The following is a 14,013-nucleotide window of genomic DNA, read 5'->3' on the forward strand; positions in this document are numbered from 1 at the left end:
GGTCATCCTTGTACCGCTCCGAGAAAAGTCGCTTGCCGCGCTCGAAATCTTGGATGGTTGAGCACTTCATGAGCTCCTCCAAGTCCTTCACCGGCGACAGCCCATCCTTGGATCTGGAGCTGAAGTGTCTGAGCCTGTCACGCACACCACAACGCCGTTGCAGACAAGTATCAGAGTGCCGCGTCAGCAGGTAAAGCACACGAATGTGTGAACATACACGCACGCGCGTACATGCACACGCATAGACACGCGCACACACACACACACACAGACAGAGAAGCACACACACACACGGAGCCACACACACACACACACACACACACACACACACACACACACACACACACGCACACGGAGCCACACGCACGCACGCACACGCACACGGAGCCACACACACACACACACACATACACATACACACACACACGGCGTCGCGCAAGAGGTACACGATCTCTCACCAAGCTTGCTTCACGTGAAACTGGCAAAGAAGCCAGCGAGAGTTGGGAAGTGCCTCATCCACGGCGCGACCTTCGGCAAATGTCTTATCCGTGATCACGGCCGATGGAGTGATACCGTGGTCTGCAACCGCTTTCCGTAGAAAGTGTGCGACGACGCCGATCGTCTCGTGACTCACAATGGGCGTGCGCCACAGGTATTCCCCATCCATAGACGCTTTCGACCACCACGCTAATCAACGGGTGGTCGTACATGTTTGTGCCATGTGTTGAGTCAAGAAAAATGCCACGATGCCCACACTCCTAAGGAAACACAGAACAAGCATGCATGGGAAGTGATGACGAGACGCTTACCATTAGCCACGTGCACAAGGCTGGCGACACACTGCAGTATTGACACGCCAACACGACACGAGTCAACAGAGTGCCCCATGTGTTGCAAGGCGGTGCACATCATTGACCATGCATGCAAGGATTCAAGACGCGAGCACGGCACTCAGCACCACACACCTTGAGCACGCGTCGCTGCCACTCAGTCTGCACAAGGATGAATAGTGACTCTTGCGGGAAATCGCCTGAGGCGCGCTGTTCAGGCCCGCCAAACTCAAACGCCTCCTGACCTTGAAGCTTCAAGGCTGTGATGACCGGGGTGTGCTCGCCAGCCTCCTTGTTGTAGATTTGTGCAGCGTACCACACAGAAGCGGCGTCATCCGCATCAAAGCGCCCAGGCTCGTACTCCTGAGCAACGTTGTAGACATGCGCTTGCTTGAAAATGCTAGTCACGCAAGCACGACAAAGACGGTAAGAACGTGCACTGACACACAAGCACACGCAAGGCAGAGAACACACACACACACACACACACACACACACACAAAAACACACACGCACACTCGTTCACTCACTCACCCACTCACGCGCGCACTCACACACACACACACACACAGACACCGCATCGATCTAACCTGATACGTGGATGCGAGGAAAAGGTCGCCTTCACCTGATGATAAATGGCCGTGTAAGACGCCGAGACACGAAGGAGACGTGCCACTTCTGCACGAAACACGCCTGGCAGCTGTAGGTGACGCAGGTCCTTCGAATGTGAGTGGTAGTTGAACATCACCACCCGCACTCGCCCGCCTTTGCAGACCTGCCCCCACATCATTGCTGGACAACACCCAACAGGTTTTGGCGCCTTTGCACGGTGAGCGCGGATTGTGCCCTGATATGGTCGCTCATTGCCATGCCGAGAGCACGTCCGGACGAATTCTTCTTCCACCTGTACATGTTCGAGGCCCCACGCGGCAGCTTTTGGTGGGAAGCAGCAGGTGTGGTCACGCTTGACGTAATCGACGAGGGCAAAGTCGTCACACTCTGCCGCGGCGATGCACGACTCGAACCTGCTCCACGAGGCGTAGTAACGCACGACACAACCTGCAACGAACGACGTCGGGCAGGAGAGACATTGCTGATGAGAAACACAGGATCGGAGACAACAGGCAGGCCACAATCAAATACTCACATGAGGCGTCGTGATCCGTAATAACATGCTGCATGAGTTCCTTCGCGGTACAAAACGCAGCATCTGCGCAACCGCTCCGGCACTGAAAATGACCACGCGCCTGGCATATAGGGCAGAGCGCCGCTGGTGAGTAACACACGCACATACACACACAAAAGAGCGCAGACACACGCACGCATAAACACACACACACACGCTGCAAGCGTGTACAATCACCACCAGATTCTGACCTTCTGTTTTCCGTGGTCGCGTAGTTGGTGCCTGGAGAGCGCCTGTCTGCTGCTGAAGGTCTGTGTACATGTGTTCTCGGGGCATGGGTACACAATGGCAACCTCGTTGCTGTTATTCTTGAACGTTTGCAGAAGGTCAGCAACGTCAGCACCTTTGTGCGACGTGCAGATGTGACGCTTGGCAGAGTCGAAACGAGTGAAGCGGGCGCTACAGCCAGACGCTGGGCACTCGAAAGGTTTCGTGTCTAGTGAAATCGCCGACAAGTGGCGTGAGCACACACGAGCGCAAACACACACACACACATACACACACACACACACACACACACACACAAGAGCGCACTCACACGAGAGTGCACACACACACAAGAGCGCACACACGGAGTGTTGTTTCGTACCCGGGGTGACGACATGTGCCTGGTGTTGTTGTGTCGTCGCAGCTGTGACTTCTGACCCAGTCCCTGGGATACACACACATGCGCATGCAGCTAACCATGAACAGACATGCACACAAGAGCGCACAAGCACACACGCACACACAGGCGCACACGGAGTGTTGTTTCGTACCCGGGGTGGCGACAGTTGCCTGGTGCTGTTGCGCCGTGGCTGTGACTTGTGACACAGTCCCTGGGATACACACATGCACATGCAGCTAACCATGAACACACACACAAGAGCGCGCACACACACACGCACACACAGGCGCACACGGAGTGTTGTTTCGTACCCGGGGTGGCGATAGTTGCCTGGTGTTGTTGCGCCGTGGCTGTGACTTGTGACTCAGTCCCTGGGATACACACACACACACATGCGCATGCAGCTAACCATGAACAGACACACACACACACACAAGAGCACACACACACACACACACACACACACACACACACACACACACACACACACACACACACACACACACACACACACAAACAAGAGCGCACACATACACAAGAGCGCAACACATGCACAAGCACACACACACACACACACACACACACACGCAAGAGCGCAAACACACGCACACGCACGCACAGGCGCACACAAATAATCACTGAGAGATACACACATAGACACTCATGCACATACGGACACAGGCAGGGTGGGGCCATTGCGCACCGTGTGTGTTATTGGCGGATTCGTCGGGCAGAGGCAGTAACTCTTCAGTGATGCGGTCGCGGACAGACGAAAGAGGAGGTCAGGGTGGTTGTTGTGTGAAGTCAAGCGATCATGTGAGGGACAGCCAGGCAGGGGAAGACTTGAACACCACATGAAGGCTGTTCTTTGTGGGCAAGAGACGTGGGAATGACAAGTGCGCACCGAGGGTATCGACCAAGTCTTCAGGAGAGATTTGATCGGGAGTGGTGTGGATGGATGCCATCGTTGGAGTGGGGAGGGGTTGGTGGGTGAGGGCAGTGGGGTTGTGCAGTGTGGTGGGGAGGACGGGGTCGTTGCAAAAATGTTTATTTGGGTCAGACACGTTTTTCAAAAGGCAGAATATTGGGTGTGTGGTGGGGAGCAATCTCAGGAGCGGTGAGTGGGCCACCGGGAATGCAGACGCACTTGCCCGGACACAACGGATCGACACCATAAATTGCAGTGAAGACAGCCACGAACCGAACCGAGAACAACGATGGACGACGACGCACACCTGCACGACTTGCCGGTAAGCTGGCTGGGTGGAAAGGACAGTAAGAAGCGCAAAGGAAAAACGAGAGGGGAGGAAGGAAAAGAAGGGGGTGACAATGAAGTGCGTGTCACAACTGCGCCAGCGTCTCTCGTTGTGAGTGTTGCACTTATGCTTGCTTTCTGATGCACCTTTGTTTTGTGTGTGTGTGTGTGTGTGTGTGTGTGTGTGTGTTGATTTGATGACTGCCATGCATGCAGGAGGATGATCTCCTGGATGATGCAGACCAGGAGCTTGTGACAGAGCCACAGGACGCTTCAGCAACAGGCACGCGAACCCAACATGCCTCTCCTCTTGTGTGTGTGTGTGTGTGTGTGTGTGACTTGCATGCGGGTTCATTGGGACATCGATCCTATTCGCTTATTGATATGCCACACATCCTTCCACGTGTGCTTTTTGTTTGTGTTCTTTTCGTTTGCTTTGGGAATGTTCTTGCGGTATTGCAGTTGATGCAGAAGCCGCTTCTTCCTCGGAAGCAGGCAGCACGGTGCCGCGCCCAAAGCAGCCCGTGCGCCCCGCTCCGCCCCGACCATACGCGGTGCGCAAACGTTACAATTTGTTTGTGTGTGTGTGTGTGTGTGTGTGTGGATGTGAGCTTGTGTGTGTCTCTGTGTGTGTGTGTGTGTGTCTCTGTGTGTGTGTGTGTGTGTGTGTGTGTGTGTGTGTGTGTGTGTGTGTGTGTGTGTGTGTGTGTGTGTGTGTGAGGCGGTCTGTGTTTTGGTTCCATGAATATCCATGTGCATGTATGCAGCAATTGCTATGACAACATCGACGGGGCGCCCTGTTGCCATGCTGAGGGTGTCATTGCGGGTATCCCTCAGCTGCTTGCGATGTTTCGCTGACACCTGACGACACGTTGTCCCTGCTGGTATGTGCAGAGTGAGAAGAAGGTGCCTCCACCGAGGCCAGCGCCACCGCAGGCGGCATCCACTGCCGCAAAGGCAACACCAGCCACAACAGCGGACCAGCAGCAACAACACGAGGAAGAGGAGGAGGACTTCTCCGACATTGAGAGCCTGGGTGTGCTCAGCACAGCGGGTGTCGATCGACAGAGCCGACCCGTGTTTGTTTTCTACGCGTGTAAGCTTCCCCCACGCGCAGACAACCTCCACGACAAGATGCTCAGGTGGGCGTGTGTCTGTGTGTCTGTGTCTGTGTGTCTGCGTGTCTGTCTGTCTGTCTGTCTGTGTAATTGCAAGGGGACTGTGATGATAGCACTGTGATGTCACTTGGCTGTGCGTGTAGTGTGCCGTGGTGGGGCAGCGAGGTGACCTCTTGCACTCATAGGCAACCCTCTCTCTCTTTCGCTCTCTTTATCTTACTCACACACACTCGCTTGCCCGCTCGCTTCCTTGCTTCGTCTGACTTTGGTGTGTCGGCAACAACAGATACATGGTCAAGACAATGGACGCGATTGTGGAGAATGACTACTCCATCATCTACTTCCACCACGGCCTCTCCCGCGATGTCAGTGGGAACCTGCGAGGGTGTGGGTACAGGGTTGGGTGGACGACAGTTGTGGTGTCGGTGTCTGTGTGTCGGTGTGGATGCTTTGGCTGCCAATCTACGCTGGCTGTCTGTCTTCACTGCCTGTCTCCATTTGGTTGACACTCTGCTACTGCGTTATCTTGAATCACTGTCTTCGTGTGTGTACGATCGTGTGTGTCTGTCTGTCTGTCTGTCTGTCCGTCCGTCCGTCTGTCTGTGTGTGTGTGTGTGTGTGTCTGTCTGTCTGTCTGTCTATGTGTGTGTTGTGTGCACGTTTGTTTGTTGTTTCTGCTGCAGACAAAACCCTCCCTCAACTGGCTGCGAAAAGTCTACTTCAGCTTCGATCGCAAGTGCGTGCATGGCCACTTCGGTTCAGCAACACCCGCTTCCCCCCCCCCTTTCGTTTTGTGTGGACATGGGAGTTGCTGGATTTGTGTCTTTGATGTGCATGGGCACTCCCATTACATGTGCACGAGCGCACTCACGCCACTGTTGGCTGCTCCGCGTGTGGTTGATGGCTGCAGGTACAAGAAGAACCTCAAGGCGCTCTACGTTGTGCATGCGACCATGTTTGTGCGGACTGTCATGACCATTCTTCGCCCCTTTATCAGGTGAGGCCGAGGGAAGCGCAGCTCTGTGTGTGTGTGTGTGTGTGTGTGTGTGTGTGTGTGTGTCTGTGTGTGTCTGTGTGTGTGTGTTTGTGTGTGTGTGTGTGTGTGTGTGTGCGGCTGCGTGTATGTATGTGTTCGTGGCTGTCTTTCTGTCGCAAGTTCCTCTGTACCTGTGACTGTGCACCTTCGATGATGGCTTGCACATGCTGCACACACACATGTCGCGTGTTCACGGACGTGAGTCTGCGCCATCGCATATGTGTGCGTGTGCTGGTCGTCACAGCAAGAAGTTTGGCCGCAAGATCACATTTATCCACGAGCTGTCTGCGCTCGAGAGCCATGTCCACATCGACCAGCTCCACATCCCCGACGTTGTCAAGGAGTACGTGTGTATGTGTGTGTATGTATGTATGTATGTATGTATGTATGTATGTATGTATGTATGTATGTGTGTATGTGTGTACATGCGTGTGTGTGTGCATGTGTCCTTGCGCGACGCTTTATGTTCATCGTTCTGCCTCTCAGCTGTCTGCCAGACTGTCTTGCTCTCTGCGCCTCGCTGTCGCGCATGCTCTCAACATTGTGTGCTCGGTGTTTTTCGTGTTGTGTTGTCAGGCACGATGAGAAGCAGCGTCGAAGCAAACGCACTCGCACCGTCTCCGGCGCACAAACAGGTTGGTGAGGCGGTTGTGTGAATGTGTCAACACGTGGACGCGTTTGTGGTTTTTCCATGTCTTGTGTGAGTTCGTGTGCTTGCGTGCATCCGTATACTCCTGACCACGCACGCACGTTTGAGTGTGTGTGTGTGTGTGTGTGTGTACACATGCGTGTTTTCTTCTGTCCATTTCCTCGTGATTTCGTTTGACCTGCGTCACCATCCCCCCCCCCCTCTCCTCTCTTCTTCCCTTGACCACAGCCGGTAGCACTGGGCCGCGCGTGTTTGGGGAATCGCTTGATTGCATCACGGCCATGGACGAGGACTCCGGTCTTCCCGCCGTCATCGCCGCAGCCATCAACCACCTCAGGCTTCACGGTGTGTGTGTGCGTGTGTCTGTGTCTGTGTCTGTGTCTGTGTTTGTGTCTGTATCTGTGTGGGTGTGCGCGCGTGTGCGTGGGTGTGCGTGTGTGTCTCTGCACATCTCTGTGTTTATCTGCTTATGTACGTCCGTCTCCCCTTGCCCCTCCCTCTTTCTAATTTCATCTCCCCTTGCACCCCCCCCCCTTCTAATTCCCTTTCCCCTGTCCCCCCCCCCTTTCGGTTCTCATCACCTGCCCATGGCCGCGACTGCCTGGCCAGGGATGGACGTTGAGGGCATTTTCCGCCGGTCTGCCAACGCCAATACCATCAAGGAGCTCAAGCAGCAGGCAAACGAAGGTGCGGCTTCTCTGCTGCCGCTGGTTTTGTTGACCGTGCACGCGTGTGTCATTGCCTCTGCGCTAAACTGTTTTGCTGCCGGACGTTCTGGGCACGTTTGCTTTGCCTGCTGGTCTGATCTGCCTGGCGACAGGATTTGCCCCGTTCTTCCCGCCATGACCAGCACACCACATTCATTCACGCGCTTTCATGAACTCCTGCATCGAAACGTTCATGAACACCTTCATCCACACGTTCACCCACATTCCCTCCTGCAGGTGCGGCCATTGACTTTTCGGCGCACGCGGACATCCACATCCCAGCGGTTATTGTCAAGACGTTTCTGCGCGATTTGCCGGAGCCGCTCCTCACACACGACAAGTTCGCACAGGTCCTCGCCATCTCAGGTTTGTACCCATCGGGGCCGGGGGTTGGGGGACACGTCTTTGCGTTTGTGTCTGTGTGTGTGTGTCTGTGTGTCTGTGTGTCTGTGTGTGTGTGTGTGTTTGTGTCTGTGTGTGTGTTTGTGTGTGTGTGTGTGTTTGTGTCTGTGTGTCTGTGTGTGTCTGTGTCTGTGTGTGTCTGTGTGTGCGTGTGTGTGCGCGTGCGTGTGCGCGTGCGTGCGCGTGCGCGTGCGCGTGTGTGCGCGTGCGTGTGCGCGTGCGTGCGCGTGCGCGTGTCTGTGATTGTGTTTCTTTGTACCTGCGTGTCCTTGCATGTGCCCATTCCTGCATGCAGCGCTTCCTCCAACTTCTCGACGTAACGCTACCGGCATTCACACATACACACGCACCACGCGCACATCTACTTGTGTACGTGTTGTCAGGCATGGAAGATTCTGCGGAGAAACTACAGCAAACAAAGGACATCTTCCACACGCTGCCGCCACGCAACCTGGCGCGTGAGTTGGATGAAGCGACCTGTGTGACAGCACACACACACACCTCACATGCAGCAGCAGCAACAACAACAAACAAACAAACAAAAAAACAAACAAACAAATAGCGCGCTTGCAAGCACCACGCTCACAGCACCTTGCACATACATACGCGCATGCGACCAGTTGCACGGTGCCTGTTTCTGTTCTTCAAGGACATTGCTGAGCGCAGCGAGGAGAACAAGATGACCGCCTCCAACTTGGCCATCGTCATTGGCCCAAATCTCCTCTGGTCCCGCGACATGGCTGCTAACCTCGCAAGTGCGTTTGGAAAGAGGGAGGGCGGGGTGGGATGGATGGACAGAAGCGACAGGGCGCGCGACACTGTGTGTCTGTGTGTGTGTGTGTGTGTGTGTGTGTGTGTGTGTGTGTGTGTGTGTGTGTGTGTGTGTGTGTGTGAGTGAGTGAGTGTGTGTGTGTGTGTGTATGTTGTCTGTCTGTATGTGCAGACACTCCTCTCCCTCTCCCCCCTCCCCCTTCTCAAACCACTGCGTCTCCCGCATTTCGCTCCTCACGCCCCCTTTCGTTGCCTTTCTGCTGCCTGCGTGTAGCCATGGGCCAGATCAACGTGTTTACGCAGTATGCCATCGAGAACGCGCGCCGCATCTTCCCGGACGACGCAAGCGCGGACGAAGCAACAGCAGACGCTCCATCATCGTGATCACCGTCGTCATCGCCACAGTTGCTGATGGTGCAATGGGTGTTCCCATGTCGCAACATGTGATGTGATGTGACACACACACACAGCATACACACACACACACACACACACACACACACACACACACACACACACACACAGCATACACACACACACACACAACATACATACACACACACAGCATACACACACACACAGCATACACACACAGCATACACACACACACACACACACACACACAACACACACACACACACACACACACACACACACACACACACAGCATACACACAGCATACACACACACACACACACACACACAGCCGTTGCAAATTGCAAATTGCAAATTGCGTGCCTCGTGAAAGTGCGCAACCACCACTTTGTTGCTGTCCTCCGCGAGTCCTTGCGCACTCCACCACCATCAGCGCACCCACACCAAGCAAGCAACCACGTTGCTTCACTTCTTGCTTTGATCAGGTAGCGCCGACAAACCACACCCCCCCCGCCTCTTCCCTGCTCGCTTGCTTGCTTGTTGTTGTGTTGTGGCCGTTCCATTTGCCGCTGGCCCTCTTGTATGCGTCCTCTTTGATTGAATTGCCAGTCACGAACCGAACCAGAGGTCAATGTGGATGAAACAAGTGAGAACGCACATGTCCCTGTCCTCTGCTTCGCCTCTTGTTGCAACACACGATAACAACGCACCACTCGCCTCGCGTGCACGCACACGTACACTTTGAAACGAAGAAGGGAACCACAGACGACCAAACATGGTGTTCTCGTACCACTCGCACAGCGGGCAGTTCTGCAAGCATGCGGCAGAGACGCTTGAGGCGAACGTGCTCGCAGCCATCGAGGTTCGCCCTCGCGTTTGTACGGCATGTGTTGTGTGCATGTGTGTGTGCATATGTGTATATGTGTGTGTGTATGCTCTGTGCTCTCTCCCTCTCTCTTTGTCTGTTTGTCACTGTGCCTCTGTTCGAGCTTACACAGTTGTTTGTTTGCGACTGTCATGCGCATGCAGCTGGGCTTCACCCACCTCGGCCTTTCCGAGCATATGCCTCGCTACTGTGACGAGCACTTGTACCCCGAAGAGAAGGAGGTACGTGCTCATTGTGTGTGTGTGTGCGTCTATGCCTGTGTGTGTGTGTGTGTGTGTGTGTGTGTGTGTGTGTGTGTGTGTGTGTGTGTGTGTTGGTACATGAGGCCAACACGTTCGTGCAGCTGCTGCTGCTGCTCCTCACAGCAACATCTGCCACTACCGCGCTGTCCTGTTGTGTTCACGTGAATATGTAGCTGGGCATGACACCCGCCGATCTGGAGCAGCAGTTCGACGCCTACGTGCAGGAAGCACGCCGCGTCAAGGCAAAGTACGCCGACAAGATCCACCTCGTCATCGGCTTTGAGACGGAGATGTGCCGCCCAGAGTCCGTGGCAGATGCACTGCACCTGATGCAGAAGTACTCGCTCAGCTACTGCGTGGGCTCCGTGCACCACGTCAATGGCGTTCCCATCGACTTTGATGAGCCAACCATTGCACGCGTGGAGAAACAGCTCGGCTCCACGGAGGCGCTCTTCGTGCGCTACTTCGAGCTCGTCAAGGAGATGATTGAGGGCATCAAGCCTGCTGTCGTCGGCCACTTTGACCTCATTCGTCTGCTGCGACCACAGCAGCCGCTCACGGAGCGCATCTTGGCTGCTGCCGATGCCGCCATCAACGCCGCCGTCAAACACAACTGCCTGTTTGAGATTAACACTGCAGCGCTTCGCAAGGGCCTCCAGGGGCCTTACCCACACGCCGACCTCGCCCTTGTACGATGCCATCATTGCGTGCGCGTGTGTCTGTGTATGTGTGTGTCTGTGTGTATGTGTGTGTATGTGTGTGTCTGTGTGTGTGTGTGTGTATGTGTGTGTCTGTGTATGTGTGTGTATGGTGTGTCTGTGTGTGTGTGTGTGTGTGTCTGTGTCTGTGTCTGTCTGTCTGTCTGTCTGTCTGTCTGTCTGTCTGTCTGTCTGTCTGTCTGTCTGTCTGTGTGAAGGGGTCTCTTTGCGACATGCCCATGTGTGTGTGTGTGTGTGTGTCTCCTTGTCCGACCCTCCATCCATTCGTCCTGGCTTCGATAGCCACACGTTTGTCACACCCATACTCATTCCCTCTCCTCCACCCCCCCCCCCCAACTCGACCCCAACTCGTGTCCAACGCCCCCACCGCCCACCAGCGCATTGCGCAGCGCGGAGCCCGCTTCACCATCAGCGGCGACAGCCACTGCCCCGACTTTGTGGCCACGTGCTATGCCGCGCTCCCCGCGTATCTGGACGCCCTCGGCGTGGACGCCATCTGGTACCTTGAGGCCGACGAAGGCAAGCCCGCCCTGGCACACCTGTGCACGGACTGGCGGCGCTGGTTCGACACACACTGCCAGCAGCAAGACGGCAAGGAAGGGCACGTGGTGGCAACGGACAACACCGGGCAGACAGCCTCCAAGTGACGCCGGTGCATGCGAACTCATGCTGTGTGACGACCTCGTGCAGTCACGAGTGTGCTATCCATCTCATTTGTTTGCCGTAAGCAACCCTGTCGTTCCCCCTCCCTCCTTCCTCTCTTTGCGATGTGTGCCCCTTCCTTGCTTGCCCCCCCCCCCCTCCATGCTGCTTGTCGTCAATGTCATGTTCCAGCTGCTGAGGAGCAGCGCAGCTTCCTCATCGCCACTTGCACTCACGTCGTCACATCACATCACGTAGCCTAGAACCACATCTCACATGCTCCACGACACGATCCACCCTGCCAGCCACTCGGTTTCGTTTATCGGTGCATCGCCGAATGCAACACAACAGCTTGCGCGCTGCAACGTCAAGTACAGGCACACGCACACGCACTGCCACGATAAGGGAGACAGACAGACAGAGAGGGGGGAGGAGATAGGAAACGAAGGGGACCACGAACATGCACAAAGCCAAAGACAGGTCAGAGAAGTACAGGGAGATATCACATAATCCCCACAACAGCCGCGCGCACACACGCACACACTCGCATACACATACACACATACACACACACACAACGCACACACACACAACACACTCACTCACTCATACACACACGCGCGCACACACACACACACACACTCACTCACTCACTCACTCACACAACCCACACGGCGCACGTGCTGCTATGCTCCGGCGAGTGCGGGAAGAGCGAGCGCGGCTGCAAAGCCCGTGCCGGAGACGAGAACGGCGCCAGAAAGGCCCACGGCAAACGGTTTCCAGCCCACGCTGCGCAGGCCCGCAAACGACGTGGACATCCCCACCGCCGCCATGGCCGTGCCGAGCAGCACCCGCGAGCCCACGTCCCCGCTCACTGTGTTGACCACCTGCCGCCACGCCTCCTTGTCGAGCAGCCCGTACGCCATGCCGGCCTCGGCCAGCGTGTAGTCGCCAATGGAGCGCGCAAGCGACATGCTGGCAAAGCCAATCACAAACGACGGAACATACTTGCGCAGGTTGTGTGCCACCGTGTGCAGCGCTGACCTCGTGGTTGCCGTTGAGGCTGCAGCTCCTGCCGCTCCTACCGCTGCTGTTGCAGCTGCCGCTGGACCTGGCACCTTGTTACCCGCGCCACTGCTGCTACCGCTGCTGCTATTGCTGCCGTTGCCACCATTGGTTTTGTCTGCGTAGGCCCAAGTCATGTAGGGGATCACGCCCACCAGGAGCATGTTGCGGGAGAGCTTGGTGACAACGGCTGCTTGGAACGCCACGTCGTCGGCGTAAAGCTGCTGGTATGTGAGTGCAGAGCCAACAACCTGCGCTGTGTCGTGCACAGCCAGGCCAAGGAAGATGCCCGCCTGTTCGCTGGTTGGCAGCAGCGCGTGGGCCATGTAGGGCATGAGCAGCATGTTGATGGTGCCAAACGCCACAACATTGGCCACGGCAAAGGCCGTGTCTGTCTGCGTGGCGCGGATGGCCGGGGAGAGCGCGGAGATGGCTGTCACGCCACAGATGCTGGTCCCCGTGGCGATCAGCGCGCCCATCTTCTCCGGCAGGCCAAACGCGCGGGCGAGGCGCGGCACAGTGAGCAGGCCCACGCTCACGGCCGCCAGGGCCGCAGGCACACCGGCGGCGCCAACAGCGGCCACCTCCAGCGCAGACAGCTTCGCACCCACGCACACGATGCCGGCCTTGAGCAGCTTGTCCTTGCAGAAGGAAATGCCAGGCCCCAGCGGCGCGGCGCGAGACCACAGCGGGCTGTTCTTAATCAGCATGCCCATGATGATGGCCAGCGGGATGCCGGAGATGGGTGACTTGCCAGCGCCCTCAATCCCTTGCACGGCAAGCAGCACCTGTCCCAACTGGTCTGCCGCCGCAAAACCAAGCTCCATCACCGCGCCGCAGGCCACGATCCCGGGGATCGCGCGCACCACCTGCTGTTGGATGGTGGGCGCCGCAGTCGGCACTGCTTCATCTTGTTGTTCTTCTTGTTGCTGCTGTTGCTTGGCAGACGGAGTGTGTGCTGTTTCCTGATTGTTACGACTCGACGACGCGAGCCTGTGCTGTGAAGCGATCGTTGGTGCTGCTGCTGCTGCTGCTGCCCGTCCAGCAATAGATGCCACGACCGCCTTGTATCCTTTGTATTGGCCAGCGCTGGTCGCCAGCCGCGCTACACGCACACCGAGCACAAGCATGATGTTGGGTGAATGGTGTGGTGAATGGTGTGGTGAATGGTGGTGTGCATGAGCACTGTTGCTTTGTCTGTTGCTTCGTTGTGTGCTTTGTGTGTGCATTCCCCGAACGCAAAACTCAGAATGGCGCCACAGCAGGCAGGACTTGCACTGGTGCTGGTGGCACTCGCAGCAGCAGCAGCAGCAGAGGTGATCCAGGACGCCACCACAACAGCCACCGTTCACCTTGGCGATGTGTCACCGTACGTGATGCTTTTGTGTCTTTGTGTGTGTGCATGTGTGTGTGTGTGTGTGTGTGTGTGTGTGTGTGTGTGTGTGTGTGTGTGTGTGTCTGTGTGTGTGTGTGTGTGTGTGTGTGTGTGTGTGTGTGTGTGTGTGTGTGTGTGTGTGTGTGT

The 14,013-nt window shown here is 56.1% G+C and overlaps 5 protein-coding genes across 5 annotated transcripts in view; 3 read left to right on the forward strand and 2 right to left on the reverse strand.

Moving 5' to 3' along the window:
* PTSG_06035 (uncharacterized protein) overlaps positions 1–3,588 on the reverse strand; it is a gene marked incomplete at both ends in the record, with an annotated part of 12,441 nt that extends 8,853 nt beyond the window's left edge. The window contains 12 exons of the mRNA XM_004992871.1: positions 15–134; positions 459–687; positions 810–840; positions 966–1,230; positions 1,421–1,889; positions 1,978–2,077; positions 2,208–2,452; positions 2,606–2,668; positions 2,775–2,834; positions 2,935–2,994; positions 3,327–3,368; positions 3,528–3,588. Coding sequence (XP_004992928.1) covers positions 15–134; positions 459–687; positions 810–840; positions 966–1,230; positions 1,421–1,889; positions 1,978–2,077; positions 2,208–2,452; positions 2,606–2,668; positions 2,775–2,834; positions 2,935–2,994; positions 3,327–3,368; positions 3,528–3,588 — 1,745 coding nt within the window. The remainder of the gene's footprint in view (positions 1–14; positions 135–458; positions 688–809; positions 841–965; positions 1,231–1,420; positions 1,890–1,977; positions 2,078–2,207; positions 2,453–2,605; positions 2,669–2,774; positions 2,835–2,934; positions 2,995–3,326; positions 3,369–3,527) is intronic.
* Positions 3,589–4,176: 588 nt separating this feature from the next.
* PTSG_06036 (uncharacterized protein) lies at positions 4,177–8,945 on the forward strand (the record flags this gene model as incomplete). The annotated part of the gene is made up of 15 exons (XM_004992872.1): positions 4,177–4,190; positions 4,350–4,432; positions 4,646–4,704; positions 4,773–5,020; positions 5,283–5,421; positions 5,680–5,732; positions 5,907–5,993; positions 6,277–6,375; positions 6,609–6,667; positions 6,910–7,026; positions 7,291–7,368; positions 7,626–7,754; positions 8,174–8,248; positions 8,411–8,545; positions 8,836–8,945. The coding sequence occupies 15 exons, from the start codon at positions 4,177–4,179 to the stop codon at positions 8,943–8,945; spliced, it is 1,485 nt and encodes a 494-aa protein (XP_004992929.1).
* A 297-nt stretch (positions 8,946–9,242) lies between these two features.
* On the forward strand, positions 9,243–11,588 carry PTSG_06037 (histidinol-phosphatase). Its single transcript, XM_004992873.1, has 4 exons — positions 9,243–9,799; positions 9,967–10,044; positions 10,239–10,754; positions 11,162–11,588. Exons 1-4 carry the CDS (start codon positions 9,713–9,715, stop codon positions 11,429–11,431), a joined length of 951 nt encoding a protein of 316 aa, XP_004992930.1. The 5' UTR covers positions 9,243–9,712; the 3' UTR covers positions 11,432–11,588.
* A 142-nt stretch (positions 11,589–11,730) lies between these two features.
* PTSG_06038 (inner membrane protein) lies at positions 11,731–13,725 on the reverse strand. Its single transcript, XM_004992874.1, has one exon. The coding sequence runs from the start codon at positions 13,718–13,720 to the stop codon at positions 12,113–12,115; it is 1,608 nt and encodes a 535-aa protein (XP_004992931.1). The 5' UTR covers positions 13,721–13,725; the 3' UTR covers positions 11,731–12,112.
* PTSG_12384 (uncharacterized protein) overlaps positions 13,707–14,013 on the forward strand; it is a 5,449-nt gene continuing 5,142 nt past the window's right edge. The window contains exon 1 of the mRNA XM_004992875.1: positions 13,707–13,860. Within this exon, the coding sequence (XP_004992932.1) occupies positions 13,742–13,860 (119 nt within the window). The 5' untranslated portion in view covers positions 13,707–13,741. The remainder of the gene's footprint in view (positions 13,861–14,013) is intronic.

This window comes from Salpingoeca rosetta (assembly GCF_000188695.1).
Source record: "Salpingoeca rosetta unplaced genomic scaffold supercont1.15, whole genome shotgun sequence".
Classification (NCBI taxonomy): Eukaryota; class Choanoflagellata; order Craspedida; family Salpingoecidae; genus Salpingoeca; species Salpingoeca rosetta.